Source organism: Ceratotherium simum, chromosome 29 (genome assembly GCF_057802395.1).
Source record: "Ceratotherium simum simum isolate JZ-2026a chromosome 29, ASM5780239v1, whole genome shotgun sequence".
Classification (NCBI taxonomy): Eukaryota; Metazoa; Chordata; class Mammalia; order Perissodactyla; family Rhinocerotidae; genus Ceratotherium; species Ceratotherium simum.
In genome coordinates, this window is record NC_141928.1 from 38,216,336 (window position 1) to 38,243,532 (window position 27,197).

The 27,197-nt window shown below is 54.7% G+C and overlaps 1 protein-coding gene across 2 annotated transcripts in view; it reads right to left on the bottom strand.

Annotated features, from left to right (window-relative positions):
- Positions 1-5,400: 5,400 nt before the first annotated feature.
- Positions 5,401-27,197, bottom strand: part of SHB (SH2 domain containing adaptor protein B) — a 135,356-nt gene continuing 113,559 nt past the window's right edge. For both annotated transcript variants that reach the window (XM_087419482.1, XM_004423216.3), the window contains one exon: positions 5,401-9,364. In XM_087419482.1, the coding sequence (XP_087275608.1) occupies positions 9,181-9,364 (184 nt within the window). In that variant the 3' untranslated portion in view covers positions 5,401-9,180. The remainder of the gene's footprint in view (positions 9,365-27,197) is intronic.

Here is a 27,197-nt window from a genome sequence, read left to right on the forward strand (position 1 = left end):
GGGTGGGATCTTGGGACACTTTACTTCGTATCTAAGTGACACATACTTGTGAAATACAAACATTTTTATCTAGCAAGAGCTGAGTCAGTAAAATGACGACAAACATTTGCACAACACTACGTAGGTTTTCCAAGCAGTTACATGATAGTTATTTCCTCTGATTTTCACGTAATTGATGTGCTCAGAGAAGTTCCGTGACCTGCACGAGTTTAGTACCAGCGAGAGGTGAGGCTGGAACCCCACCACCTCCACCATTTTTGAGAACGGGAGCACAGCTGGGTAGCTGATGCCAGGCCCTTGGGAGAAGGATCTGTGCATGGTGAGCTGCAGGGCAGCGGGCTGACTGGCCCCATATCCCGGACTCTGATCCTAAGACACCCTGAGGAGCTCGTTACAAATACAGGTTCCCTCTGCCCACCCGAGACCCACTGCATCGAGATCTCCAAGAGGAGGGGCTTAGGAATTGGTCTTTCACAAGGGACACGTGTGACCCTTATGATGCGGCAAGGTGGGAAGCCCCGGCGCAGACGCGGCGTGTTGCAGGGTCAGCTAAATCTAACTCTGCTTTTCCTAGCGGTCACTTCACCGCCTGAGCCTCAATCTCCCGTCTGCACAGTGGGGCCCTCATCGCAGGCGACCAGCGCGTGCACAGTGTGAAGGGCACACAGAGTGAGGCTGCCAGAAACGGGACCCTGCGTCATGGTTCCCTCGCTGAGCTAACACTCACGTGCGCGTGCTATGAGCCATGAGCGCCCAGACCCCTGCTCATGGGGTTTACGTCCTCCTGGTGGACACAGCCCCCACGTGAACACGATACACGTTTAATATTCAAACAGTAGACGCTGCGCAGATTTGATATTTAAACAACAAAGATGATAAATAGGTTTAATATTGAAATAATAAACAACAAATGTAATTATTTAAATAGGAAACACAACAGATCCTTATTTAAATAATAACTACACTATGTTAGCATTAACTTAAATAACAAAGATGGTGTGAGAAGATGGCGAGGTAGCGGAATGGAGAGAACTCAGGACCTCAGTCTGGAGAGGAAAAGAACCCGGAGCTCTGACCCCTACCTCCAAGATGTCAGTGGGGGCAGGCATTTTAATTTGTAAATCGGACTCCACGCGCACCCTCTGCAGGAGGCCTTCCCGGAACCCCAGACCCTCTCTCCTTTGAAATTCTGTGGCTGAACGGCCCCTGCCTTTCCTATGAAAACTCACCATGTTCTCACCTCGTGACAGTATCTGAGGTTGACGAAGCTCAGTCGTGCTAAGAGCGCTCACCCGACAGCCTGCCATCTTTGCAATCACCCTGTGAGGTCGCTTCTAGTGCCATTTTATGGTGAAGCGGAAGCTTTTTGCACCTTGCCCAGGTCACACAGCTGGAAAGGATGGAGTTAGGATGTGACTGGGCCCCAGGGCTCCCCCAGGGGTGACAGCTGTTCCTCTTCTCACCTGCTTCTTGCACTCCAGGTGCGAAGGGCTCCTTCTGAGCTTCCCTAGGTCCCCCGTCCCCAGCCTCAGCCCAGGACACCAGCCTCACAGGGGCAGAGGGTAAGAGGCTTGCTCAGGGTCACGCCAGGAGCTGGGAGCTAGGGTGACCAACTGTTTCGGTCTGCCTGGGACCATCCCACTTTTGACACTGGGAGTCCTGCATCCTGGAAAGCCCCTCAGTCCTGGGCAGACCAGGACGATAGTCACCTACAAGCAGAGCCCAGGCAGCCTCTTGTCCCGCTCGCATGGCCCCCAGGCCAGAACTCAAGCTGTCCTTGATGAAAGAAAACTGCTTAGCTCATGCATCACGTTTGAGGCAAGGTCCAAGTTAGTGCAAGTCCTCTACTGTACCCAAACAACTTTTCTTTGGGGGCATTCCCAGACATTGCAGTGCAGATAAACATTGCCCTGGACGATGAGAAGCCTTAAAGATGTACCTAGCTTCTGACCCAGTAATGCCACTTCTATGAGTTTCTCGTTAAGAAGAAAACCAGAAATATGGATAGTGATTTCTGAACGAAGATATTCCCTGCAGAGCTGGTTGTACAAAACCTCAAGCAACTTAGAGTAGAATATCATGCAGCTAAGAAAACAAGATCATATCGTAAGAGATTTAATAACATGAAGCAAAAGCACATGACACTATTTTAAGTGGAAAATAGAACTATATAAACACAGTGTGAGCCCAATTTTGTTTAAAACAATGTAAACAGCCTAAGTGTCCTTCACTGGATGAAGGGACAAAGAGAGTGTGGTATATACACACAGTGGAATATTATTCCGCCATAAGAAGGAAATTCTGCCATTTGTGACAGCATGGATGGACCTTGACGGCATTATGCTAAGTGAAATAAGTCAGACAGAGAAAGACAAATACTGTATGATATTGCTTATATGTGGAATCTAACGAAAGCCAAACTCCTAGAAATAGCAGAATAGTGGTTACCAGAGGCTGGGGGGTGGGGGAAGTGGGGAGATGCTGGTCAAAGGGGACAAATTTCAATGAAAATATGAATAAGTTCTGGGGATCTAATATTTAGCATGGTGACTGTAGTCAATAATACTGTATTATATACTTGAAAGTTGCTAAGACAGTGGATCTTAAATGTTCTCACCACACAAAAAAATTGTAATTATGTAAGGTGAAGGATGTGTTAACTAACCTTATTGTGGTAATCATTTCACAATATATATGTGTATCAAATCATCATATTGTATACCTTAAACTTACACAATGTTAAATGTCAATTATATCTCAATAAAGCTGGAAAAATATTGTATATATGCATAGAAAAAAAGACTGAGGAGAGACTTCAGAATGTTAACAGTGCTTTTCTTTGAGTTTAGGATAATTTTAATTTTTTTCTTTTTGGTGAGGAAGATTGGCCCTGAGCCAACATCTGTTGCCAATCCTCCTCTTTTTGCTGAGGAAGATTAGCTCTGAGCTACCATCTATGCCCATCTTCCTCTACTTTGTATGTGGGATGCCACCACAGCATCGCTTGATGAGTGGTGCATAGGTCTGTGCCCAGGGTCCGAACCTGTGAACCCCGGGCTGCTGAAGCAGAGCACATGAACTTAACTGATACACCACCAGGCCAGCCCCTTAATTTTCGTTTTTACATTTTTCTGAAATACAAATTTAGTTCAGTAGGTAAATATTAATTTTATCATCAGAAAGTCAGTAATTAAAAAGAAAAACTGCATAAAATGGTTGTGCTCTGAGCTGTTCTGATTTGGCCTGACCTTCCTTCTCAGTCGGCATGAATCGGTGCGGCTTTAGGGCAGTGAGAGAGCACTGGACTGGGAGTCAGAGGGAGCCTCCCAGCACTTGCCTACATTGGTTCCTCTCCCTGGGGTGCCTCTACCTCCTGCATGTGTTCCCGGGCTCAGATGTCACTTCCTCTGTCCCTCTGCCATCCGTCCCTCTGCTGTGGCATCCATCATCCACCACTCTGCATGGCCTGCCATTGCTCTCTTTACTTGCCTGCCTCTTGTCCTTCTCCAAGCCTCAGTTTCTCTTTCTGTAACAGGCCAGGTGACTTGAAGCAGCCTGCCCCTCCTCCTGGGACTGGCTGCAATGCCGAAGGAAACCACATGAGGGCAACAGAACCACGCTGGTGACATCCTTTCACTGGGTCAGACCACAACCCCTTCAGAATTGCCCTCCAAAGCCAGAGATGACACATCACCACACGCCTGGGACGCTGCCACTCAGGAGGGAGCCAGTGAGAAGGAATTGGCTCATAAATTCTGTCCCAGAAGAATCCCCACCCCTATCCCGGTCTTCCCAGAGCTGCACTGGCCAGGGTGACCCTCTGAGCTGGCCACCCTCCAGCACCAGAGGCACGTGGTGACGGACTCGCTGTGTGGCTTTAAGCAAGCCTGTCCCTCTCTGGACCTCAGTTTCCGGCCCTCGCTCCTGGGTCATCTGGCCACCCACCGCTTCCCGTGGACTCTGGTTGAGGAAGATGTTTCCTGCACTCAGCTTCCCGCTCCAGGTCACCAGCTTGTCTCAGGCCCTGTTTCATGCTCAATGTTTGTTAAATTGAAGTGAAACAGAAATAAAGGACTCCCCAGAACATAAAACAGGAATTTAGAAGTGACCACCAGAGACATTTTTTCCTTCCCCCTCAGGAAATTCCTGGTAGCAGAGCACTGGTTGCCCTCGGCCCCGGGTCCTGGTTGGGCCCAGGCAGTGGTGGGGTAGTGGGGGCATGCTCTGAGGGGCCTGGCTGTGTGTGTGTGTGTGTGTGTGGTGGGGTAGGGGGGCATGCTCTGAGGGGCCTGGCTGTGTGTGTGTGTGTGTGTGGTGGGGTAGGGGGGCATGCTCTGAGGGGCCTGGCTGTGTGTGTGTGTGTATGGTGGGGTAGGGGGGCATGCTCTGAGGGGCGTGGGAGTTGGAGGTGTGGATTCAGGGTCATTGCTATGTGGAGGGAGGGGAAAACCAGAGCAGAGTCCTGGGGGCAGAGGGTGAGGAAGGGCCTGCTGGGGGACAGAGGGCCACATCCTTGGGAGGGATGGACCACGGCCGGGAGAGGCAGTGAGGCGGAGCTTGGGGACCACTCCAGAGCAGGCTTCCTGTTGTGCTGGGGGACCCCGTGCTTCCTCAGGTGCTGATCTGTGTGTGCAGGGGGCATTGGGCAGCAGGCCCTTCAGGCCCTCCCTGTGTCAGGCTGCATAATGACGTCACCACGCTGACCGTGTGACAGCAACACCGGAGACTGTGTGCCAGGGGTGCCCTGCCCGCCTCTCCTTAAGGATTCACCCCCTCTAGAAAAAGGGAGGCCAGCATCTCCCCAAGTCTTCAGGGAAACCAACAATTGCTTCCTGGCTCGAGGAGATGAACGCCCCTCCCCTTGCCCTTCTCTGGTCTTGTGCCTCAACAGGATGAAGCCTTTGGAGGCTGCGGCCTTGCCCTCGCCTACCGGGCAGGCGGCGCCAGGGCAGGCCTGTCCCACTCTCTCTGATGACCTGTTACCTCTGCCCAGAACACCTAGCCTTCCAGACCCTCCACTCATCCTTGGGGGCCCAACTTCTGAGCCTGCAAGCAGATTCAAGTCTCCTCATCTGGGCTCCCCCAGCGCCATGGGCCCCCTCTCTTACTCACGGGCAGTGGCCTGTTTGTTTTTCCCCACATGGGCGTATCCACCAGGCCCGAGGACCAGTAGGCACTCAAATGTTTGCTGAACAGGTTAATTTGTTTTCATTTAACGAGCTCATTAGGGCTCTATCTTCCTCCTAATTAGGAAGCAGGAAGGTTCCCTTTTTCCTGTAATAATCCACCTTTGGGGGAAGATGGCAGAACCTCAGGCTCTGCAAGCAGAAGCCAATCAAACTCAATTCCTGGGGCACATGGTTGCATTTTAAAGAAATAAAACACGCGTGTTCAGCGAGGCACATTTAAACAAGACACTTGTATATTAAAAGCTTCACATTAAATATACATTATTATACAGTTTATCACACAGAATTAGAACTTTACAGGACATTTTTTAGCAGTAGGTGGCTGGGACAAGGCTCCTGGCAGTGACACAACGGCCCCAAGGAGAGGGGGAGAGGCTGAGGGCTGCCACCGTGCCCAGGGGGCGCCTGAGTGGGTCTCTGTGGGGTTCTGGAGGGTACTCTACTATCTAAAATACTGGCTCCCTCTGGACAACTTGCCCCATTTGGTCTTTGCTGGTAACTGATTCTGGAAAGGTGAAGAGACAGACATGGTGGTTTGCTGGACGGCCGCCTGATCCAGCCAGGACCCTTCACAGGCATCCCAGGGCCAACTCCAAGTGCCAGCCACCCTGTCTGCCAACTTTCTGCATGCACTGTCCCTAGGGTGTGTGAGAGCAAATGGTAAGCCTGGCCATGTGTCCCTGCCAGGCCCTCGGTCAAGTGACATTAACCACTTCCGAGAGAGGGAGCGTCTTGGAGAGCCAGCCAGAGCTTACTGTTCAAAATCTTCAAAGGGGATCTCCGGGTCCTGGGACTGCAGCAGAAGCATAGCGTCTGCCAAGGGCTCCCCCTGCTAACGCGGGGCTCTTGCTGGGAGCTGGGTGACACGCTGGCCACGGAGGGCCCCCGCTCAAAGCTGTCCTGGGAGAGGATGTGCAGTGCTGCTCTGGCCCTGCCTTCCTGGGGACCCAGAGCCGTTTCACCCTGTTCCTCAGAAGGGCTGCTCCGTGAACCGCTCTCCTGACAGGCAGGTGAGCCCTCTCGCCCCACAAAGCCTCCTTTCTGTCTGCGGACACCATCTTCTTTGGGGGGCCTGCCTAAATGGCTCTTGACTCCTCAGCGCTCAAGGACATAGCTGCTGAAGTGGTCGGGTCATTATGGTCAACAATGAAGCCAGCAAAGAAGGGAAAGAAAGGAAAAAACCCACAAAACCCCAACAGTCCTGTGGCTCTGAGCAACGCGGCCCGTTAGTGGCTGGAGGTTGTGTTCTGAGACAAAATGCTGAGGGCGAGATATTGTGTGGCAGGGAGCTTTTTTTTCCTCAAAGAAATCCAGCTCGTTTTTCCCCCATTAATTGGCAGCAGATGAAAAAAAAAAAGCAAAAACAAAAACCAAACCAACGCCAGTAACCTGAATGTGTTTCTGAAAGGGAAAAGCTGTTTCAATTGTTAGATGTCCAAGAAAACATGAATACACGCCGGCAGAGGAAACGGTCACAATTAGAGGAAGACGAGGGAGAGGTTCATAAAATTAAAGAAAAAAATTCCTTTCAGCAGCTCCCATCCTGTAAGCTGGCTCCTCTGCTGGCCTTGGTCGCCGAGGGGGCTGGAGGTTGGGCCTCCCAAGGAAACTTCAGGATGATGGAGGCAGGGCCCAGGAACCCCTTAAAAGAGCAAAGGCGAGGCCAGAGGGCGAGCAGCCTAGCTTTTCCTCAGACCACAGGCAGCCTTTTCAGTGGAGAAATCGTAAGATTGTCGACTGAGAAGGGCTGTGTGGCTCCTGCCCCACCTGCAGCTCAGGAAGTGCCCTGTAGGGTCTGGGCTCCGTGGCAGAGGAGCTAAGGCCGTCTCACTGCCCACCCCTCCCGCTCAGGGGGCTGCCTCCCCCAGGCCCCAACCTCCGACTGGATCCTTGGGATCCAGTCTCCTCGGGCACTTCTGTTGGGACAAGGGCCAACTCCTCACTCATTTTTCTCATTCAGTGGAAAAAAGAGGAACGCCTCACTCCAGGTACTCTCTGGCCTCAGGTAGTTTTGGAAAACGCAGAACAGGTGAAAGGTCAGGATTGACCTGTGGAGACTAGACCCAGGCCACAGCCACCGCCGTCATCAGGAGGCCGATCGGCCTGGGGGATCTGCCGCGGGGAGGAGCTGGGGGCCGCAGGACCGACAGACAAGGACCCGGGAGGATGACCCAAGACAGGGATGGGCAGAAAGACCGGTTGCCAAGGAAACAGCTTTGGCCACAGATCGCTGAAATCCACGGCAGCCACCCGAAGGGCCCGGCTTCTAGTCCTGCTCCGCTCTGGCTAGCCAGGCGGCGTGGCGAGTCCTGCTTTGCGGGGCCGCGGTCTCCGCATCTGAACAGCGAGCCCGCAGCACCTCTGATGCACTGGCGGTGCGGAGCCTCTAGACCTGCTGGTGATGTTCCAGCGTGGCCCCTGGTGCTGACGACGTCCCCAAACTCCCACTCCATTCGGCCCAGCTGGGCAGGCAGGACGACGGGTGCTCGGCGAAGGCACCGAGACCTGTGCCGTGCTGGATCCTCACACCAACCTCAGTAGCTGGAAGCCGTACCCTTCACGCTGCTGGGTGGGGTTCTCTTTCTTCCATCTGCATGTAACCATAGTGCGGTGGCGGGTGGGTGGGAAAGGCAGGGGTGCTGAATAACCTCACAGCCATAAGAGGGTCTGCCTTGAACGTGTGGGAAGAATCCCTCTCTCGCCAAAGGCAGGGGCAAGATCAAGGTGCAGCCTGGGAGTGTGTGTGGTGGGGGTTTATCCGTGTGGAAGCAGGGGGGACGAGCAAGAGAGCCGCATGTCCCCTGAGAGGCAGAGACTGCCCTCCCCCAGCAGCAGGGTGACAGCGAGGCCATGTAGAGCCAAAGCACTGGCCATGGAGCCTGCTAATCCAGGCTTAAGAGCCTCCTCTACTTATGAGCTGTGTGACCTTGGGCAAGTTACTTTCCCTGAGCCGCCCTTTCCCCATGTTCAATGCCTCACAGGGCGGCACTGACCGCATAACGGGGAGAGCCCTTTGTGGACTGCTGGGTGCTGTGCACCTCAGGGGTTAACACAGACTGGCCATCATTGGGCTGCTGTAGGCAGAAGGGAGAGCCTGGCTGTTAGGTCGGTATTCGAGGCTACCATTGCTGGAGTCAGAATGCAGGGTCTGGCTGCGCCTTCCTGCAGGCTGACTCGCAGGGAGCCAAGAAAACCCTCTGTCCACCGCCTGCCTCGGCCCTGAGCTGGGGGCCCAGCCTCCCTCCCCAGGGCCTGTTGCCCACATGTGCCCAGAGACACACCTTGTTCTGGGAATGAAACCAGCAGTAAGCACTGGCCCCCTCAAAGACCCTCTGTGGTACGTAAAAAAGGGCTAAGAATATATATTAAGTGACTATTTTATTTACACACCCTATTCATAAATAACTGAATCCTCTTTTCGACTGCACAATGATTCCTTGAAGATCTAATGATGACACCGAGTGACTAAAAGTGATCAGTGGGCTTACTCACCTCTGTGCAACCACGTTCTCTCCCTATGTGCTCACACTCAGACACTGACACACATACACCAGGGAGAGGCGGGACCCTGGGGCCTCTGGGCTCTCAAAGCCCCAGCTCGGCCCCCAGCACCAGGGGCCCCGTGGGAAAACCGTGCCCCATACACAGGTGTGAATTTGCGACAGCTGGAGAACAGAGGCGCTGCCCAGGAGCTCCTGCCCACCCCTCGGAGCAGCTCTCCTTTGTTCATCCTGGAAGGCATCTCTTTGGATTTGCAAATATTTTAATTCACAGAAACTCAAGGGGGGTAGGGGTGGGGGCTGGGTGGCGTGTCGGTGTCCCTCTGTCTTGATCCTGGCCTCCTCCAGCCCCATCAGTGGCAACAGCATTCTAGAGACATGCAGCGGTGAGCTAGTACCATACACACGACACACACTGGACATGGCGGGCCGCTGGGGCCTTGGCTCCTCCAGGCCTGGGCCCCGTCGCAGAGCGGGGCGGGCTGGTCCGCTCACAGGGTCCGCACAGCCACGGGGTAGAGGAGGGACAAGTGCTCGGCCCCTTTGATGGGCAGCTTCCTGGTGGTGTAGTAGTGGATGACTTCCGGGACACTGTCGAATGGGGGGCTGTTCTGACCCAGAACGTATTTCTCTTTGGTTTTGGCCAGTTTCATGTGCATAAAGCCCTGGTTGCTCCTGTGAACAAAACACAGGGGTTATTAGGATTTGCAGAATGACAAAGGCCAAGCTCAGGGCGAGGGGACAGGTGCGAGAGGGGACAGGGGACAGGTGCAAGAGGGCTGTGGAACAGGAAAGCAATTTCTCAGAGAGCCACTCAATTTTGCTCTGAACAAGGGTGTGTCATATATTCATACTCATTACCCCCAAGAACTATCCCTCCAGCCAAATTCCTGCTAAGGTACAAGGATTCCTCGCTGCTTGGGACAGAAGAGATCCCTGCCACGAAGCAGACACAAGTTGCACCTCTCCGAGCCAGGCCCAGGCCCAGAAGCAACTGATCTGTAGCTGCACCTAAGAGGCCGCAGTCCCAGCACCGACACTGCTGCACGAGGCCTCTGACCTCAAGAGCTTGCAGGGGCTTCCTCAGGAAAACCAACCAACCCCAAAGCTTAGCCCTCTTCCTATTACTGAGGCACAAGTATTTAAGCCTGGCCCGGAAGTGCAAAGTATGTTGAAGGCCCTGACATGAGGGCAGGGAAAGGTCATCACTCCCAGTTTACAGACGAAGAAACAGCGTGAGGCATGGGTGACAGGTGAGCTGTTTTCCAAAAACTGATGCTCACTTCAAAGGAGGGAACTGTCACTAGGAAGGGCTGCCCAGCCTCCCTGCAGCCACCCTAGCCACGTGGCTAGTTTTGGCCAATGGAGCCTGGGGAGAACGTGGGCTCTTCCCCAGCTCAGGCCCCATGCAGGCTCTCTCCTCTCTGCCCTTCCTCCCTCCGCACAGTAAACCCTGAGTGTTTCCTCAGCCAAGAAGTCTTCCAGGCTCCCCCAGGCAGAGCTCCTTCCTTCCTCCAACTGCATGGAGGATACTCATGCCTCTATCAGCACTTGCCTTCCTGAATTGTCCTTACTTATCCATCTTCCCAATTCCCCTGAGAGCCCCCCAGAGCAGGGCCCAGTTTCTGTGCGTGCCATGCTCAGCATCTGCTGAAAAGGGCAGTAGGTGGGCTCCCCGGAGATCAGAGCAGAGCCCTATGCCCCAGGACCCTTGCAGCCTGCCAGCTGCACCAGCATTCTGCGTGATGAGCAGCTCATGGACAGCAAAGGCCACGCTGCTTCCATCTGGCCCCAGCAGACCTCTGCCACTTCTTACCCCCACACAGGGCTCTGACCACATGGGATCACTCACCCCTCCGTGACCCTGCCTCTGCCTAGCTATCCTTTCTCTCCCCACTCAGCTCCAAACCTGGCCTTTTATGATTTGCTGCCACACCTGTGGATGTTTTGGTTTCCAAAGCACAGTCCAATTTACTGTTTGTCACTTTAGTGAGAAAACCAGGGCTCCACCCTCCTGCCCCCTTCCTCAGAGCCCGTCCCTGGGCACTGAGAAGTGTGACCAGCACTAGGCGCCTGCCTTCCACGAGACAAGGCCCACCCCCAGCGAGGCTGAGAGCTCTGCGTGGACACAGGTTTGCAGCCTTTCTGAGCTCCAGCTCTGCTCCCACTGGAGGGCTCACATACATCTCTTCCGGTCAGGACTGGATCCCCACACTCCCTAGCGCCTGCTCTAGTAACGTGTCCATTTGGACTCCAGGACCATTTTCAAATGGGCAGAGCAAACGCTTAATGAAGTGCAGCCCCTGAGCAATACATCTGCTCATAATAACGTATTTAGAGATGTCACCCTCGGCTTAACGGAAATCGTTCTGAGAGCAATTACGTTTCAAGAGAGAATAATTTCTGTAAAGAACTGAAATTTAAATCAAGATTCTTTAAGGCTGACAATGTTCTAATTACAGAGCCTGTGGCAAGTTGTGCTCCTCAGTGAAGGGTCATTTCACTGGAGAACTGACACACTGGAGAAGCAGGAGGCGCGCCTGCTCAAGCTGTTGGAGAGGAGGCTGCGTGTGCATTAAAGTGAAAAGCGTGAGCCAGCCCTGACGGCCTAGCAGTTCAAGTTCGGTGCGCTCTGCTTCAGCAGGCTGGGTTCGGTTCCCGGCCGCGGACGCACACCACTCCTCTGTCAGTAGCCATGCTGTGCCGGCGGCTCACATACAAGAACTAGAAGGACTTATAACTATACATAACCGTGTGCTGGGGCTTTGGGGAGGGAAAAAAATAAAAGAAAGTGAAAAATGCCCAATCCTATTGGAACAAAGGCTCAGCTATTCACCATCCAGGAGAGACCACAAGTCTGTGCTGGCCTGGAAAGGGCTGAAATTGCTGGAATGAAACACTGGAATTGCGTGGCTCAGAAAAGTGGGCTAGGTAAAAAGCCCTGTGCTCCGGGAGGTGCCAGGCTCAGCTCTGCCTGAGAAGGGTGTGCATGTGGAGAGCGTGGGCTGGAGGTGCAGGGGAGTGTGGCCCTGGGCACGTCAGGCCCTCCGTGTCAGGCGGGTGGGGTGATGTTTTGGGGGCCAGACGAGCAGGCGTTATGATTCTCACAGATCTATGGCTGGGGGTGCAAAGCTGAGGATGTGCAGCCAGGATCACAGCAGCCAGCCTGAGCTGAGTCTGAACCCCAAAACTCTGCTGGCAGACAGGGGTGAGGCTGCAAGGGAGCTGACTTCATTGTTAAGGAAGCAGGCAGGGATGGGCTACCGGGACATCCTCACCCCGGTTGTTCTTAGCACCCCCTGCAAGGCAAGTGGGCAGGGACGGTGGCACCAGCTGCCAGAGCCAGAGGTGGAAAGCTGAGGCGCCTGTTCCCAGGCCACCAGCTCGGAACGGCCACCAGGTATCAGAAGCTCCACACAACAGACACGGGTGAGGGCAGCGCCAGGCCTCCCTGAAGTCCCTCCTTACTGCCCAGGCCTGTCCGGTCCTCCAAAACACGTGTTTCAGTGCACGCTCCTTTACAACCCTGAGCTGGGCTGGGCCGAGGGGGCAGGCCTGTCACGAAGTTCAGAGACCAAGGCAGAGAACTCAGGCCCTGTGACCCCCTGTCCATGGCCTGACCACTCCCCTCACGTTGGAAACCCCTGCAGGAATGGCCCTTCCCTCTGGGCTCAACTGCACCCTGTGGCTCTCTGGACCTCAGGCTGTCCTTAGGCCGTGCTGGGCTCTGTCCCTACCCCCACTGGGTCTGTGGGGAGGCTAACTGGATGATGACGTCTGAGGGCACCTCTGGGCCTCAAGGTCTGGATTCTGTGTGCATAAGCATAATCGCTGCCCACTCCATGAGGGCAGCCCCACGCCCCTCCTCTGCTGCCCATGGCGCCCAGTCCTGGTGTCTCCTGGCACTTCCTATGAGCCAGGCCATGTGCCGAGTTCTGAGGCTCAGACAGGAGGTGGCTGACCAGAGCCACAGCATCAGCAGTGGCGCTGCTGCCCCCGGTGAGCTTCCCCAGAGCCTGGCTCCCGACCCCAGCACCATCGGCTCTAGGAGAGGCCTACTGAGCCCTCAGCACTCCATGCGAGCCCAGGCAGGGTGGTGGGTGAGAGGCACAGACCCTGAGCAAGTAGTGACTCCTGGACTCTGAGCCTCAGTCCCTGCAGGGCTGAGGGCGGGTCAGAGACTGCACAGGGGCTAGCAGGGACAGGCCATCCCAGGGATCAGGGACAGCAGGTCCTGGCAGAGGCAGGGTGGTGACCCATCACATGGGGCTGGCGGGCCCTGAGAGGTGAGCAAGCTTTCTTTTTGAGACAATTTGTCAAACCCCGTCTCATGCAGAGGTCAGGGAAAGCCTTGTCAACACACACCCAAGAGACACGTAATAATATAACCTGATCCGTCACAAGGTCCCCACGAGGGAGAGGCCATCTAACAACAGCTGAAGATTTAAAAACAGCTGCCAGGGATGGCTTTAATGATTTCCAGCTCTACGCAGAAGACATCCAGCATAAGAAGAGAAAACATGAGAATTTCTAGGGAGCACAGAGGGTGCCCCAGATGACCAGCATGCACAGGGATGCTGTGGCTGCTCTGGACAGAGCACTTTTGGAGCCAGTATCAACCTGGAGACTGTCTCTGCTCACTCTCTTGGGGTACCTTGGAGGAGAGAGCAACACTCTGCCCAAGGCACTCAGCAAGGTGGGCTGTGGCTGCAGCCAGAACGCAGGGCCTTGCATGCAGGGCCAGGTGGGCCGGGTCCAGGGCCACACCACCTCCCCATCATCACTTCTGGGAAGGCATCGGTCCCTGGGGAGCTTGGACAGGCTGCTGCTGCTTGCCAGGCTCCTGCATCAGCCCATCTCCTTTGATAAGGACATCTTGTGAGAGCAGAGTGACAATTAGGGGCGTCTCCGGTGGGCGACCTGTCTAATAAGTCTTGTAAGGCTGGCGGAGGCTGGGGTACTGGTGCTGTCACAGCGTTCAGATCGCTCATTATCATCACAAAAAGCACCTCCTCATCAACAGGATTATCAAACGTGCCTGGCGCGCCGGCCTAATAACAGGCCCCACCTCGTCTCATAATCACGGCCTTTAATAAAACATCACTCAGCTGCAGCTGCCGGCCGAGCAGGGTGCGAGGCCTCACCTCTTGCTTTTAGACCTAATTGCTCGATGCATATTTCATGAAGAATCCTGGGTAATAGTTATGTTAAATTGCTTCTTTTCATGATGAAATGACTTAAAAATACTTGCATATAATATTTATGTGGGAGAAGGCAAGGAAATTGCCTGCTGGGACTAGTGTGTAGGACCTGGTTACAGAAGTCTACACACGGAGGCGGTCTCCGGGTCACCTCTATGGAAAGGTGGGTGGGCAGCTGCTGTCTTGACCGAGATGCCCCAGAACATTGTCCCTCAGCTCGAAACCGTCTACGGCTCCCCAATGCCACTGTAGGATGAATGACACCCACGCTGCTCGAGCCCCCACCGTGTACCAGGCACCACGCAGCGCTGTTGCCACATGTTGTCTCATTTAAGCCCACAGCAACATTGCTAAGTTGGTATAACTATCACTGTTTACAGATGGGGAAACTGAAGCTGAGGGAAGTCGTGTGCCTTGTCCCCTGGGACACAGTGGGGCCAGGATTTCACTGGCTGGCTGTTCTCTTCTTAGCCCGTGGCAAGCATTCAGGGCCCTGAAGCTACCCCTGCAGCCTCATCTTCCCCTGCTCAGCCACCCAACCAGCCGGATCTCACCCAGGTGGGCCTTCAGACTCGCTCTGCCCCGAGATGTGGCTTCCCTGAAGCTCTGTGGGCTCCTGAGGTCAGGAACCCTGTCTGTTTATCGTGACGTTTCTCAACAGGACAAGCCTTGCCCCTCTCTGGGTCCTCAGTATATGCCTGGCACACAGCCGAGCAGTCCGTCCATCCATCCACCCAGTAACCATCTAGTGAGAGTCTGCCCTGAGCCAGGGAAACGAGGCTCCATGCATCCTCCCCTTTGGACTGTAAGCTCTTGAGGGCAGGCTGGTGGCCCTGCCAGGGTAGAAGCTGCCTCCTCTGAGGCCAGACACAGTGGCCGCTTTGTCTGGTCAGCACTGGTCCCAGGATGAGCCAGGGAGGACCAGCAGAGCAAGCTTAGCGAGGGGCAGACCTGTGGGAAGCGCCCAGAGGGTCACCCCTGCAAGGGGTACAGAAGCCTTGCGAGGGAGGCCACAGGAAGAAAGGGTCAAACCTGTCTCTCTCCCAGGGATTCTAAAAGAAATCATTCCTGGGGCCACTGAGCCAGCCAGTGCCCCCTGCCCAGGCCTAAATAAATGAAATGAGAATGTGAGACGTTCCCTCCTAAAGCTGCAGTCCTCCTGACAGCTCTGGCCCAGGCCCTCCCCGCGCTGGGGCCCGGCAGGTCTCTCAGCGGCTGCGCCTCTTCCTCTTCTTGTGGGGTCATCTTAATTCAACATTTGAATCTTACACTGCACCAAGATTCCCGGGGCCAGATCAGCACCAGGAGAGAAAGAATGAGACTGTGCATCTGAAATGCCCTCAACAACTGGTCGCAGAATGCTTCTCAGGGGAGGGAGGAGTCACAGGTGCCCTGCCCTCCATGAGCATGACAACAGCCACCAGTGCTCACCCTCAGCCCTCGGAGCACAGGCCCTGTGCTCAGCATGGAGAGGGCACGAGACCCACAGGTGTGCACTCAGGTTGCGTAGAGATGGACGCGGACATTTGTGCTGAATCAGTGGGGGGTCAGGGGGTGCGGTTCTAGGCGTGGCTCTAAGGCTGATCTGCTGTGACCTTGGGCCAGGGAGCACCTCAAGGGAGCTGGCCTGGAGGGTGACCACGGCAAGACACCTCCTGCCTCCGTAGCCTCCCAGGGGCCTGCAAAACAGGTAGTTCCTACCACAGCCCCACCCCGGGGCTGCAGCACTGCCTCCGCAAGCAGATGACTCTGTAATTCAGAACGTCTGCTCCCCTCCTGCCTGCTCTCTGACCTCCAGGGAGATGGGACGTTCTGCTGGGTATGTGTCTATAGAGAAACTCCCCTCACCACACCTGTGAGCACGGTGCAGCCATTCTGGAACACTCAGGAGAGCTGGCACAGAAGCAGGCTCTGAGCAGAGCCCTGGGCCTGCTGCGGGAGAGGAACACCCAGATCTCAAGTGATGGGGCCTTAGGGGACAGCACCTGGCGGACATCTCCCGAGGGCCTACTGTGTGCAGGCTCCCACCTGCACAGGCTGTGAACGTCCAGCATGGGGCCTGGAAGCCTGGACACAAAGGTATCCAACAGTGAGAGCTGCCAGTGCCCTCGGTCCATGACTGGACCAGCTTGTGGCTTCACAGAGAAGCTGGGAGGGCTGGCACTATCTGCACGATGCCCACTGCATGGATGACCAAGGGCCAGAGCGAAAAGCAACTTGCCTAGATCACCGTGGAAGGACATTAGGGCTTCCTGAGCCAGGGGACCAGGATGGGAGTCCTCCTAGCTGTGTGACGGGGTTCTTGAACTGTGCAATGCACGGAGTGGGGGGCATGGAGGCCCCTTCTAGCAGAGATGTCCTAGGAGTCAAGGGAGCTGGGGGAGGGGGCTTAAGAGGTAACACGGCCAATACTTGCATGCCGCCCACCACCTTCCGAAACAGGCTTCACTGTGACAAACCACAGACATATCCGCCAAGTTAGCGCGAACAAATGTCGAAATGTAAACGCCGCTGAGCCAAACAACCAAATAATTAGTCCTTCAATAAACACATCGGCTGCGATTAGCCTTTCCGAGATGCCTGGGCATTTCTCAAGCGCTAGGTTGGCGGCTCAGGGTGAGGCCTTCAGTAAATCATGACAAAAAGCCATCTCCAGGCAGGAGGAAAGCCAGCAGGTGCCGCTCCCAGCAAACATGGAGAGGCCTAAGGCTTGTTTTGTGCCACACAAAGCAGCAGGCAGGTCAAAATGAACACATTTTGGGCAATTTTCTTAGGAGAAGGCTAACAGCATCAGCCAAGAGGATTTTAGTGATCAAGGCTGACAGTGGTGGAAGTGAGCCTCCCATTACTGGAGGGTAATGTAAGCAGGAGGGTAATGATGCTTGGGGTCAGGCTGGATGACTTCTGCAGTCCTCCTGTTCGTGTTCTCATCCGTCCTCAGGCTAGGCCAAGTGCACACAAAAACTTCGAGGGGAGAGGTGGGTCAGGGGGTGGGAGGTGATGTGTGAAATGTTGCCAGTGATTCAGGCAAGGGCAAAGAGGGTCTGGCATGTGTGTTTTTTTTCCTCTTTCTACCTCTAATCAAGGACTTTTCTAGGAACATGAAGGCCCTTTTGTGTTTGGGACAGGTGGGGTTGGTGGTGGTGGCTGGACTGAAGTCAGATGCCTGGGTTCAAACTCTGATCCCACTGATGGCATTGGCTGGGCAAGTCCCTTCTCCCTGGGCCTCAGCATCCCCATCTGGAAAAGGTGGAGGGGGTCCCTCCAGCGCTTAAGTTCTCAAGCCAATGAGGGACATCTCAGGGGGTGAGGCTGCACCAGCAGGAGGACACAGGCAGGGCAGGATGGCCATCCTCAGGGGAAGCAGGGAGAAAGGCAGGTGACCACTGGGCACAGTGAACCCCCGGGCTGGGGGACAGCACAATGACAACGGCAGGCTTCCTAACCTCCATGCGCTCAGGCTCGGGGCAGGGGGCAGGGTGGGGGGGTGTATCTCCTACCAGGACAAGCCCCTCCCAGCCCAAACTCCCTGGATCAGTGGTTCTCAACTGGGGCGAGTCTACCCCTCTCCTGGCAGTGTCTGGAAACACGGGTGCTGCTGGCATCTAGGTGGAAGCCAGAGACGCTGCCAAACAGCCTATGATGCATAAGACAGCCCCACACAAAGAATCATCCAGCCCCAAATTTCAATAGCGCTGCGGTTGAAGCCATACCACTCCCTAGTTGCCAATGCCTCAAATTCTTCATCTATGAAATGGGACTAACAGGATTCCACCCCACAGCAGTTGTGAGGGGTATGGAGAACGTCCCTGTGAATGAAGCGTGAATGCTTGTTTAAAGGTTAGGTCGCCCGGCTCCTTATTTAAGGGCTTAAGAACAACCCAGAATTTGCCAAACAGCTTGGATGCAAAGGGCTCCAGGCTGTTTCCGAGCATGACCTCCACTCCAGCCCTGACCAGCAGACGGAGGGAACACGCTGCACCTGAAGGTGGCTCCAGGAGAGGGACAGGGCAGACGCTGGGCAAAGGCGGCGTGGGAGTAGGTGAGCGCCAGCTGCCAAGGGGAGGACTTGGAGGCTAACGATGGATTTTATAGGCAAAGGGGAGCTGGAAACCTGGGGCCCACCAGGAGAGGCTAGAGAGTGAGACTGCAGCAGAAGCAGGGCAGCTCTGAAAGACACAAGGGCAAGGAGCCACCACTTGCGGACCCAGGGTCACCCAGACCTGGGTCTGAGTCCCCGCCCTGGGTCTGAGTCCCCGCCCTGCCGCTTCTGAGCTGTGCCACTCTCTGAGCCTCAGTTTCCTCATCTGTGAAATGGGGAGTAGCTTACGATGTTCCCTCAAGTCCCCTGAAAGCAAGCAAAAAGAGCTCTGAACTGGACATTGGGGACCTGGTCCCAGCCCTGGCTCCTGCCCTCTCGGGCCTCAGTTTCCCCATCTATACAATGAACGGACAGGATGAGATTACCACTGAGGTCCTGCAAACCTCTAAACCTTTGAAACTTGGCACATAGGAGATGCTCACACAACATGATGAGGAAGGAATAACTGTTCAGATATTAAACAAAAGGACTCATTTTCATTACAGATGTCCCAGAGTCCCAGGGCTGTAAGAGGAGCACAGGTTTCTCAAACACAATTTCTTCAAATGTGCTGCAGAATGCCCACAGCAGAGTCCCTGGCGACTTGTTAAGCCTGTGGCTCCCTGTGTCTCTTTGGAACCAGAATCTGCTTTTAATGTGCTCTCCAAGAGATTCTGATGCACATTCAAGTCTGAGAACCACCATTCTAGTTCTGTCTGATGATGGAAACTCTTTTGTAATATTCACAACATTTAGTGTCCAGCTTTTGTTGCTTACCCCCAGCGTTGGGGAGCTTACTCCCCACAAAGACAACCCTTTCCAACCTTTGATGGCTCTGCCCATAGCAAAGTTCTTCCACATTCTGAGCTGGAATATGACTTAGTGCAGCTTACTGAGGGCAGCCGCAGCTCCCAGCTCTGGTTCCTGCAGGCCACAGCTGCTCCTGCCCTGGGGAGAGCCCTCCAAGACCAGAAGACAGAAGCCAGGGCAGACCTGCGGCTGCTTCTCTCTCCCCAGCTGTGCTCACAGGGAGACTCTCCTGTCCTTTATCATCCTGGTCACCCCTGCTGCTCACTCCCTCTCATACGGCGGGGCCTGCAACCGGACAGTGTCCCTGGTGGGCCTGCCATCAGCCCCACTGTCTGGACACGACTCCACCATCAGCGTGGACACCCTCAGTCTTTGTGCAACTCCCTCCTGGTATCTTGACCTCCTGAGGCCACCTCTCTCACACCTCCTCCTGAGCCCAAAGGACAGGATCTTATCGACATCCAAGTGTCATCTGGTGCAGACAACGCTCACCTCTTGACCAAAACCAAAAGGGGCACAGGGCCAAGAGCATTAGGAAGCGAAAGCCCATGGGCTTTGGCCACACTTGGAAGGTTTGCAAATGCAGTTCTGAAAGGTCACTGTCTGCCATTAGAAATGGGCTCTGGAGGGCGAATCCTCTCGTGTGGACATTCATTCTGGCAGCCTCCTGACAACCTCTGTCCACAGGGTGGAGAATTTTCTCAAAATTAGATCTCTGGCTCTTTGCTCCCTAATAAAATTGATTTCTGCCTTGATACACAACAAAGCTTTCATTTTATTATTTGGCTAGGGTTTGACCACGTTAATTATAGTTTTTTTCAGCATGGCTGCAAGTAATTGACCTCAAAAAAGTAAGTTACTGTCAGAACTGATCGCTTTTTAAAAGCGCAACCCCGACAAAAGTAGAACGGTTAATCCAAGTTTCTTCATAGAAGATTTTTTTGGTTAAGATTGGAAGAATTCAGGACAGGAAAAAGTATTTTCTAGCCTGAAAATCTGCACTCAAAACGGGATGATGCTAAATTTGGAATCTGGGTGTGCCCAGATCATACTATCTTGTGCATTTGCTGCCTCGGTAGGTTTATCAACACTTGTGTCAGAATCATATACTGCCCCAAGTTTTTAATCATTGTTATTGGCTAATTCTACTGGCCTCAGAGGACACTCTACAGAAGCCTGTTCACATCAGTTTCTAACAGCAGGTACCGGGGACTGCAGAGAGCGTCTGGGCACCGTGCAAACGCGCCTCTCCCAGGAGGCTGTGTTCAGCCTGGGTAGGGTTGACATTTTTGGTGTCAGGTGGAAATGCTGGGCACACACCTGCTCTCTGGCAAGTTGGGGGGTGGGAAGGAATGGTAGGAAGGATGAAGCACTGGGAACGAGGGTGCTGGCATGGCCACAGATGGGCCCCTGGCCTCTCTGAGCCCTTTTCCTTGAGGGCCAAGAGGGGATGCTGTGAGGAGCCGGACAGAGCTGACCAGGACTTCAGAGTTTATAAGGCACATCTCTGTCCACAAGAATATTGGTCACCTGGGCTAAAGGGGGCTTATGTGGAGGGGACAAATGACAACTCAAGTTGGGACCATAAGGAGAGGGGACACTACAGAGACCTCTCCTCTAATCCCAAACCTAACCATCCTTCTACCTTGCTGCTACTTTTCCCTCTACTGTTATCCTCCAAGGCCCTGCTCAAATGCCACCTCCTCCAAGAAGCCTTCCAAGATGCCCCCAGTCAGACTTACTTTCTTCCTCCCTCCCTCGTTCTCTGCCATACCTCCCTCCATCTCAGCACTCACCTACCTACTTGTCTCTTTGCCCAGACTACGAGCTTACGATCTGACAGCCTTCATCTCCCTGCCCTAGCGAAGCCTCGAGCACGGTAGGAACAAAGCAGTGACAGCCACACTGCTGACTTGTTTGTGGGCCCTGCCCTGACAGTCTGGGCTGAGAATGTGGCAGGCTGGTCCCCAAGCTGCCTGGGCTATGAGCAGCATGCTGATTTTCAAAAGGAAGATAGCAAAAAGCAGGTTCTAATTAAAGCATTTCTAATAAGCCGGCTCTGCCAAATCCAGTTGTTCCTGATATTCCTCTTGGGTGAAGTAATCTTAAAAAAAAAATTAAAAAGCATTAAAAGTGGCAGAAAGCACCCACGGCTGGAAGGGGGATGGCGGCCACTCACTGGGGGAGCTGCCCAGAGAAGGGCAGGGTTGAGGGACCAAGAACCAGGAGAGCAGGGGCCTCTGCCTCAGCCAAGTAGAAGCTTGTGCACACGTGTAAGTGTGACACACACTCACACACAGCAAAACACCATTTTTATAGCGTTATCGTTTGAACTGTGGAAGCAAAGATGAGAGCTATAAAATCTGACATCCGATTTTATAAATCTGCCTCAAATACCAAGAACATTTATGGAGAAAATGGGAGAAGAAAATATAGTGCTAAGGGGCCCAGAAGGGTAATAGCCCTGGGATGGGAGTCAAGACATCTGGGCTCTGCCAGCAACACACCGAGGGACCTCAGGAAGGTCCTTTCCCTTCCTGTGCCTGTTTCTCTCCTCTGAAAGCCAGGGTCTTAACCTGGATGCTTCAAGACCCTTCCCCTGGCTGTAACGGCCTGAAGGTCTGAGGAAGGGAACCTGCATCTCGGGATTTTACTTTATGAAGCTGGTTACTTCAAGCCCCACCAAACGCCTCTTGGTGGGGCTGATCCTATTTCCTCTGGGGACCTTTGAGTTATTTACCTGCTATAAGCAAAGTAAGACCACAAATGCTGTCCCAGGATAAGCACAGAGGCTCTACAAACAGGCCCCCCTGCACTCTGCAGCCCCTCAGAGTCTACAAAGAGCTTTCACCTCCACTGTGTCCCCGAGCCTCAGGGCTGAGGCTCAGAGACTGAAGCGACGCGCTGGGGGACCCTCCCGGCGGGGGGAAGCAGTGGGATTCAGGCCACGGTCCTCTGGCCCTCAGCTGCAACCTTCTCCATGTGCTGCCCCTTTGCTGAGGGCAGACACGAGGTCTGTGTCTGTCACCACGGCCTATCCTTGCCCGCCCAAGTTTCCAACTAAGCCATTCCCAGATGGCTTTTGCAAAAACATTGCTAAATAAGTCCTATTAATAAGATGTTTGGAATGTGATTGGAAAGAAACGTTTTTCTCATTTGGAGACCACCCAGTGGCTCAGAAGGGAGGCTGTCCCGGGGCACGAGAGGTTTCCTGGCGACGAGTGGGCAGTTAGAATGCCTCCCCTGGCAGGCGAGCCACACAAGCAGATTTATGCGGGCCGATATGAGATAATCCAAAACCAGCTGGAAATGTAATCGGGGTGGCTCAGATGCTGGAGGCGACCAGGGAGCTCTTGGGGCAGCAAAAGGCCACACTGCGTGCCTGGCTGGGAGGGAGATGCAGCAGGGCGGAAGGGGAAACCCCAGCCCACGACCGGGCATGCTCAGGATGGCCGGGCTGGTGGGTGCTCTGGTGAACGGGCTGGCAGCGTGAGTGTGGGCACCTCTTGCCCCTTGGTTTGGGCAGTGGTGGAAAGAGGGCAGCTGAGCCAGGGATTACTGGTTTTCCTGGGTCTTTTCAAAACTGGCCATTCCAGCTCCATGTTGCAGCTGGCAGTGCCACCCCTCATCCAGCCATTCAGAAAGCCACCAGGTCCTGGACTCCTCACTCGCACTCACCCTCCTCAGTTCTACCGCGACCCATCTCCTTTCTACGCCCACCGCCCCAGTCCTTCCCTGAACTGTTGCAGCCTCCTCAGCAGAGAGTCCTTCACTCATGGTCTGCCTTCCACACACGTCCAGTCAGAGGGGGCTTCTGAAAACCTCTATCTCGCCGGCTATGGAGGCTACCACCGTCCCCTCTGAGCTGGCCTCAGCCTCCCTCTCTGCCACCAGATCCCCAGATGCTCAGCTTCTGCTGCTCAAGGGTTGGACCCAGAGAAGAAAGTAGCCACCTGCAGCTGGGTCATGCATTGCGGCACTGCCACTTCAGAGCCAGGCAGAGAAAACCCCAAGGTTTCCAGGCTCTCACACGCTGAGGGAAGGGGCTTTAGGGTCTCTGGCTTTCTACATGTCACCACTGTCCCAGGAAAGGTGCCAGAGAGATGCCTGGCAATGGGCCTGTGGCCCAGGTCCTGTTCAGAAAATCTGGCTTTGGTCCTGGGGCTATGCTATCCAGACACCTGCTTGGGCCCTGGCTGGGCTTCTCGGACCAGCTGGAGAGGATGTGTGGGGGGTGTTTCTCTCCGAGGGGCTCCAGAGGGCAGGAGGGCATCGGGCTGCACTACAATCCCAGCTTTCCACTCACTGGCTGTGGCAGCATGAGCCCGGTTCTGTATCTGTAAAAGTGAAGGCGCTAATTTCTGCCCTCTGAGCACAAGCTACCACAGCAGGACAGCTCGATATTCCCAAGTGTCGGCAACCACGCCAGTGCCTGGACCCACAGCATCTCACTAACGCATTTCAGCAACGGAACCCAGGCGCCCACAGCTCTGAAACTGCAGCTACCACGGGGCATCCCCCAAAACCGAGGCTGCCCCTCTGAGGGGAAGGGGCCTGCACTGGGCCCCACAGCTGGTCAGAGGCGGGTTTGAACCTGGGTCTCCCGGACCCAAGCCCAGGACTCTTTGCACACCCCCATCCCTCTGCTCCAGCATCACAAAGCACCCCGCAGAGTCCAGGAGAGGCGCCGTTCCAGCAGCGACGGCAGTGGCCTTGGAGACGTGTTACCATGGGCAGGGTGTATCTCCTCAGTCGTTTTGAATAAAGGGAAGCGTTATCTATTATCCTCACCGGGTCTCTCGATGGCATGTCCTTTCTTCCTGCAGAGCATCCCCACATTCTAAAGTTCCATGTTTTCATTCAGTCCCCTGCAAAGAGCGTCTGAGGAGCCTCTGTTCTGCCTACAGCAGCAGCGACTAATTGTGGCATTGCCTTTAAACCCTTCAGAAGGGAAGACGTGCCACAGGCTAACCAAGCAAAGTTTGTTTTTCCTCCATCAGCCCTGAAAGGGTGTGAAACCCTCCGTGTAGTGAGAGCAAAGATGCACATACCTGCCCTCTGTCTCCGGCTGACTCAGAGGCTGCCAGAAAAAGGGTCTGGCTGGGATACCAGGAGGTGTGCAAGCTTCTTCCCCAGTCTGGCCTCTGTTTCTCCACCTGCACTGGGCCAGATGACCTAAAGGTCTCTTTCTGTTCCCTAAGTCCCAAGATTTCTGCTCAGCGTCCTCAGTGTAGCAGAGCTGCTGCCTGGCCTGCACACAAATGCCTCCCCATAAGATGAGGAGGAGACCAGACTAAGTTCTGGTGAAAACTTGTATTCGACTCATAATGTCTGAAGGTGGGGAGGGAGAGCTAGAGGGACAGCGGGACAGTGAGGAAGACAAAAGGGAATGCCTGTTGAGGTGGTCGTCATCTCTAGCTACTGATGAGGAACTGATCAGAGAGGTTAAGTGACTTGCCCAAGGTCACATAGCCAGGAAGAGGGCAGCCTGGATTTGACTCTAGCTCTGTGTGATCTGAAGTCTCAGTCATAGCAAGGCAGGATTTTCTCGAGTTGCAGCCTGCATAAACTCTAAAATCCCACCTCCATAAAGGGGAGTGGATGTGGGCGTGGACAGATTGGAGGTCAGACCTAGACAATCCACAAGGCTGTGGACCACACTGAGCTCTTTCCTCAACAGCCTGTGGCTCTCCAAAGTCTAGAGCAAAGACAATGTGCTACCATGCACTCACTGAGCACTTACTAATTCTGGGCATGTGCTCAGCACTTCACATATACTGTCTCTTCATTAATACTTCTGTAAAACCCATCTTACAGATGAGGAAACTGAGGCTCAGAGATGTTAAGTCCCTTTGCCCAAGACCACCCTGCTAGTAAGTGGCAGAGCTGTGGTTCCAGAGCCCAGGCCACACTGGTCCAGGGCCCGTGACTCTGCTGCACAGAGCTGCCTCAACACTGGGGAGTCGGGGGAGGATGCTGCTGGTAGAATGCACTGAAACTGTGGACTGGAAAGTAGGAAGCTCTCTCTCCTCCTGGGCTGCTGTTTCCTCACCCTGCCCACCCCAGCTGCCTCAGTCCTCATTCTCCAAGGACCATGTCAAAGCCCTCCCCACCACAAGCAAGGGTAAGCATTCCTACCCTCAAGCCCCCACCCCTACCTCTTGCTGTCACTGTCTGCTGGACCCCCACCTCTCTTTCTTCTGCATTCCCCCTTCTCCAGCCCTCACACCCACCCAGCAGCTCAGAGAGGCACAGAGTCAGGATCATGGGGGCAGACGGCTGGGAACCCAGGGCCCCTCTCAGAGCTCGGCAGTGCCCCGGCTGCACCCACCTGCCTTCCTTGAAGCCCTGCTGGGGAAAAGGGTGACCAATGACAGAAGTCCAGGCATCCTGGGGCTGGAGGTCATGCTATGTAGGGAACTCAGCAACTGCTGGGGGTCCCCGCTGTGGTCTGGGGACCACCCTGGGGGCTCACTCATGGGACTGGCAGCCACGATGAGCCTCAGACGTTGACCCAACAGGGTGCTCAGATGCAGGGGGAAGTCTGTGCTCCCTGCTGATGGGCGAAGGGCGAGCAGCCTTTCCTCATCCCCACCCCCTCCCACCCTGCAAACCTTTATTATTTTTTGCTCCTGGCTGTCAGCAGCAACAAACTAAGATTAATCACTCGCCTGCCTGCCCAGACCCAGACATGCCTACTGTTTGAAAACTCTCTTCTTTACTATATAAATCAACGAGGGCAGAGAAGAAAAACAACTCTAACAGAAATGTGCCCCCAGCGCCCTGGGAATGCAGCCCATCAGCTCCTCTTGCCCCCGCTACACCCACCACCCTACGTCGGAGCACCAGGAAGCATTTCTTGGGTGAACACCAGCTGCCCAGCAGTCAGCACAAGCCCGCAGCTCCAAGCCAGTGCCAGGTGGGTGTCATTAAGCAGTCAGAGCAGAGGTGTGCCCTGGCTAAACCGTCCGCCCCTCCTCTCCTGCTTGGAGAAGACGGGCCCATCCCACCATCCTTGGGACCTTGGAGAAAGGCACCTCGCCCTAGTCAGGGAGCCCCTAACCTGGAAGCAAATTTGCTGATCAAACCCCAGACCCTCATTCCATGGGCGCAGGGGGAAGACACTCGCCCACGTCATCCAGCAGCCGATAGGGCCGGACGTGCCCAGGGCTCCTGACCAGCCCAGCGCTCTGTCCTCTCTGCTGCCTCCACGGCAGTTTATAAAGGCTCTGGGAAAGCTGGGAGGGGCAGAGACCTGCATATACAGAGCACCTGCTGTGGGCTGTGCACGGGGTGTGCCTGCTGAGAGGTGTTGTTTCTTCTAACAGCTTTCTGAGAGTGGCCTACACGGTTTTCCAGGTGATGTTCAGGGAGGTCAAGTCACTTGCCTAGCATCACAGAGCAGGTAAAAGATGGAGCCAGGATTTGAACTTGGGTCTCTCTGACTGTAGAGCCCGGGTTTATCCCTCCGCCTCCTGAGAGGGGCTGCCCTGGCTCTCCCCCTGGGATGCCTGCCCCACGCTGTCTGCCTCCAGCCTCCGGACAGCGCTGGCCCAAACGGCATGCTTGTGGGCATGTGGGGGCAGAAGTGTACCTTCCTTGACAGTACTCATGGTGCACCCTGGTTCACTAACAGTTCTAGGATACAGCTCTGAGGACATGACGGCACCCTGCTCAAAACCTTCAGGGACACCCCTGCCCTACAGCAAAGAGCCCCAATTCCTCAGCCTGGTAACTAGGCCTGCACATCTCCTTGGCTCCCATCGAAGTGTGATGTGCTGTTCTCACACAGACTCTGACTTCCCTGCCTCCGCGCCCCTCCCTCTCTGGACTGCCCTCTCGGCCCCGTCCACAGGTCTAAGGCCTGCTCAGCCTTCAAGTACCCCCTCTTCTGGTTCCTTCCCTCTTGTACAGCCCTGAGCATTTTCTGCCTTGGGTAGGCCTAAACCCATTCTACAAGTATATGAGTCACAGGTGTAAACATTTTCCGTCCCCTCCGGCTATGAACTGGGAGGCTGGAGCCCAGTAAATGACTGACACTGGATGGGGCAGAGCTTACGGGGGCTGAGGAAGGCTCCTGTGTGATCAAGCTTGAGTTGTGGCCCAATGGAAGCAGGCCAGACCCCAGAGGCATCTCCTGAAGTCAGAATCCAGAGCACATTTGCAAGGATGCTGTGCAGTTTGCCTCCGGGGATCTGAAAACTGAAGGCCCCTTTGTGAGAGCTCCTTGTCAAAGGAGCAGTGGTGTCCCTGCTGGGGCCTCAGCAGTGCCACTCTGTCTGCCCTCCTCCCAGAGATGAGCCCAATGCAGGCAGAGCCAGTCCAGCTGGACGGGGCGGCCCTGGCACTCACCCTGCCTCGCTGCCCCACAGCTGCAAACCCTCCACTCTTTGAAGTCCTGTTTCCCTCATCTTGT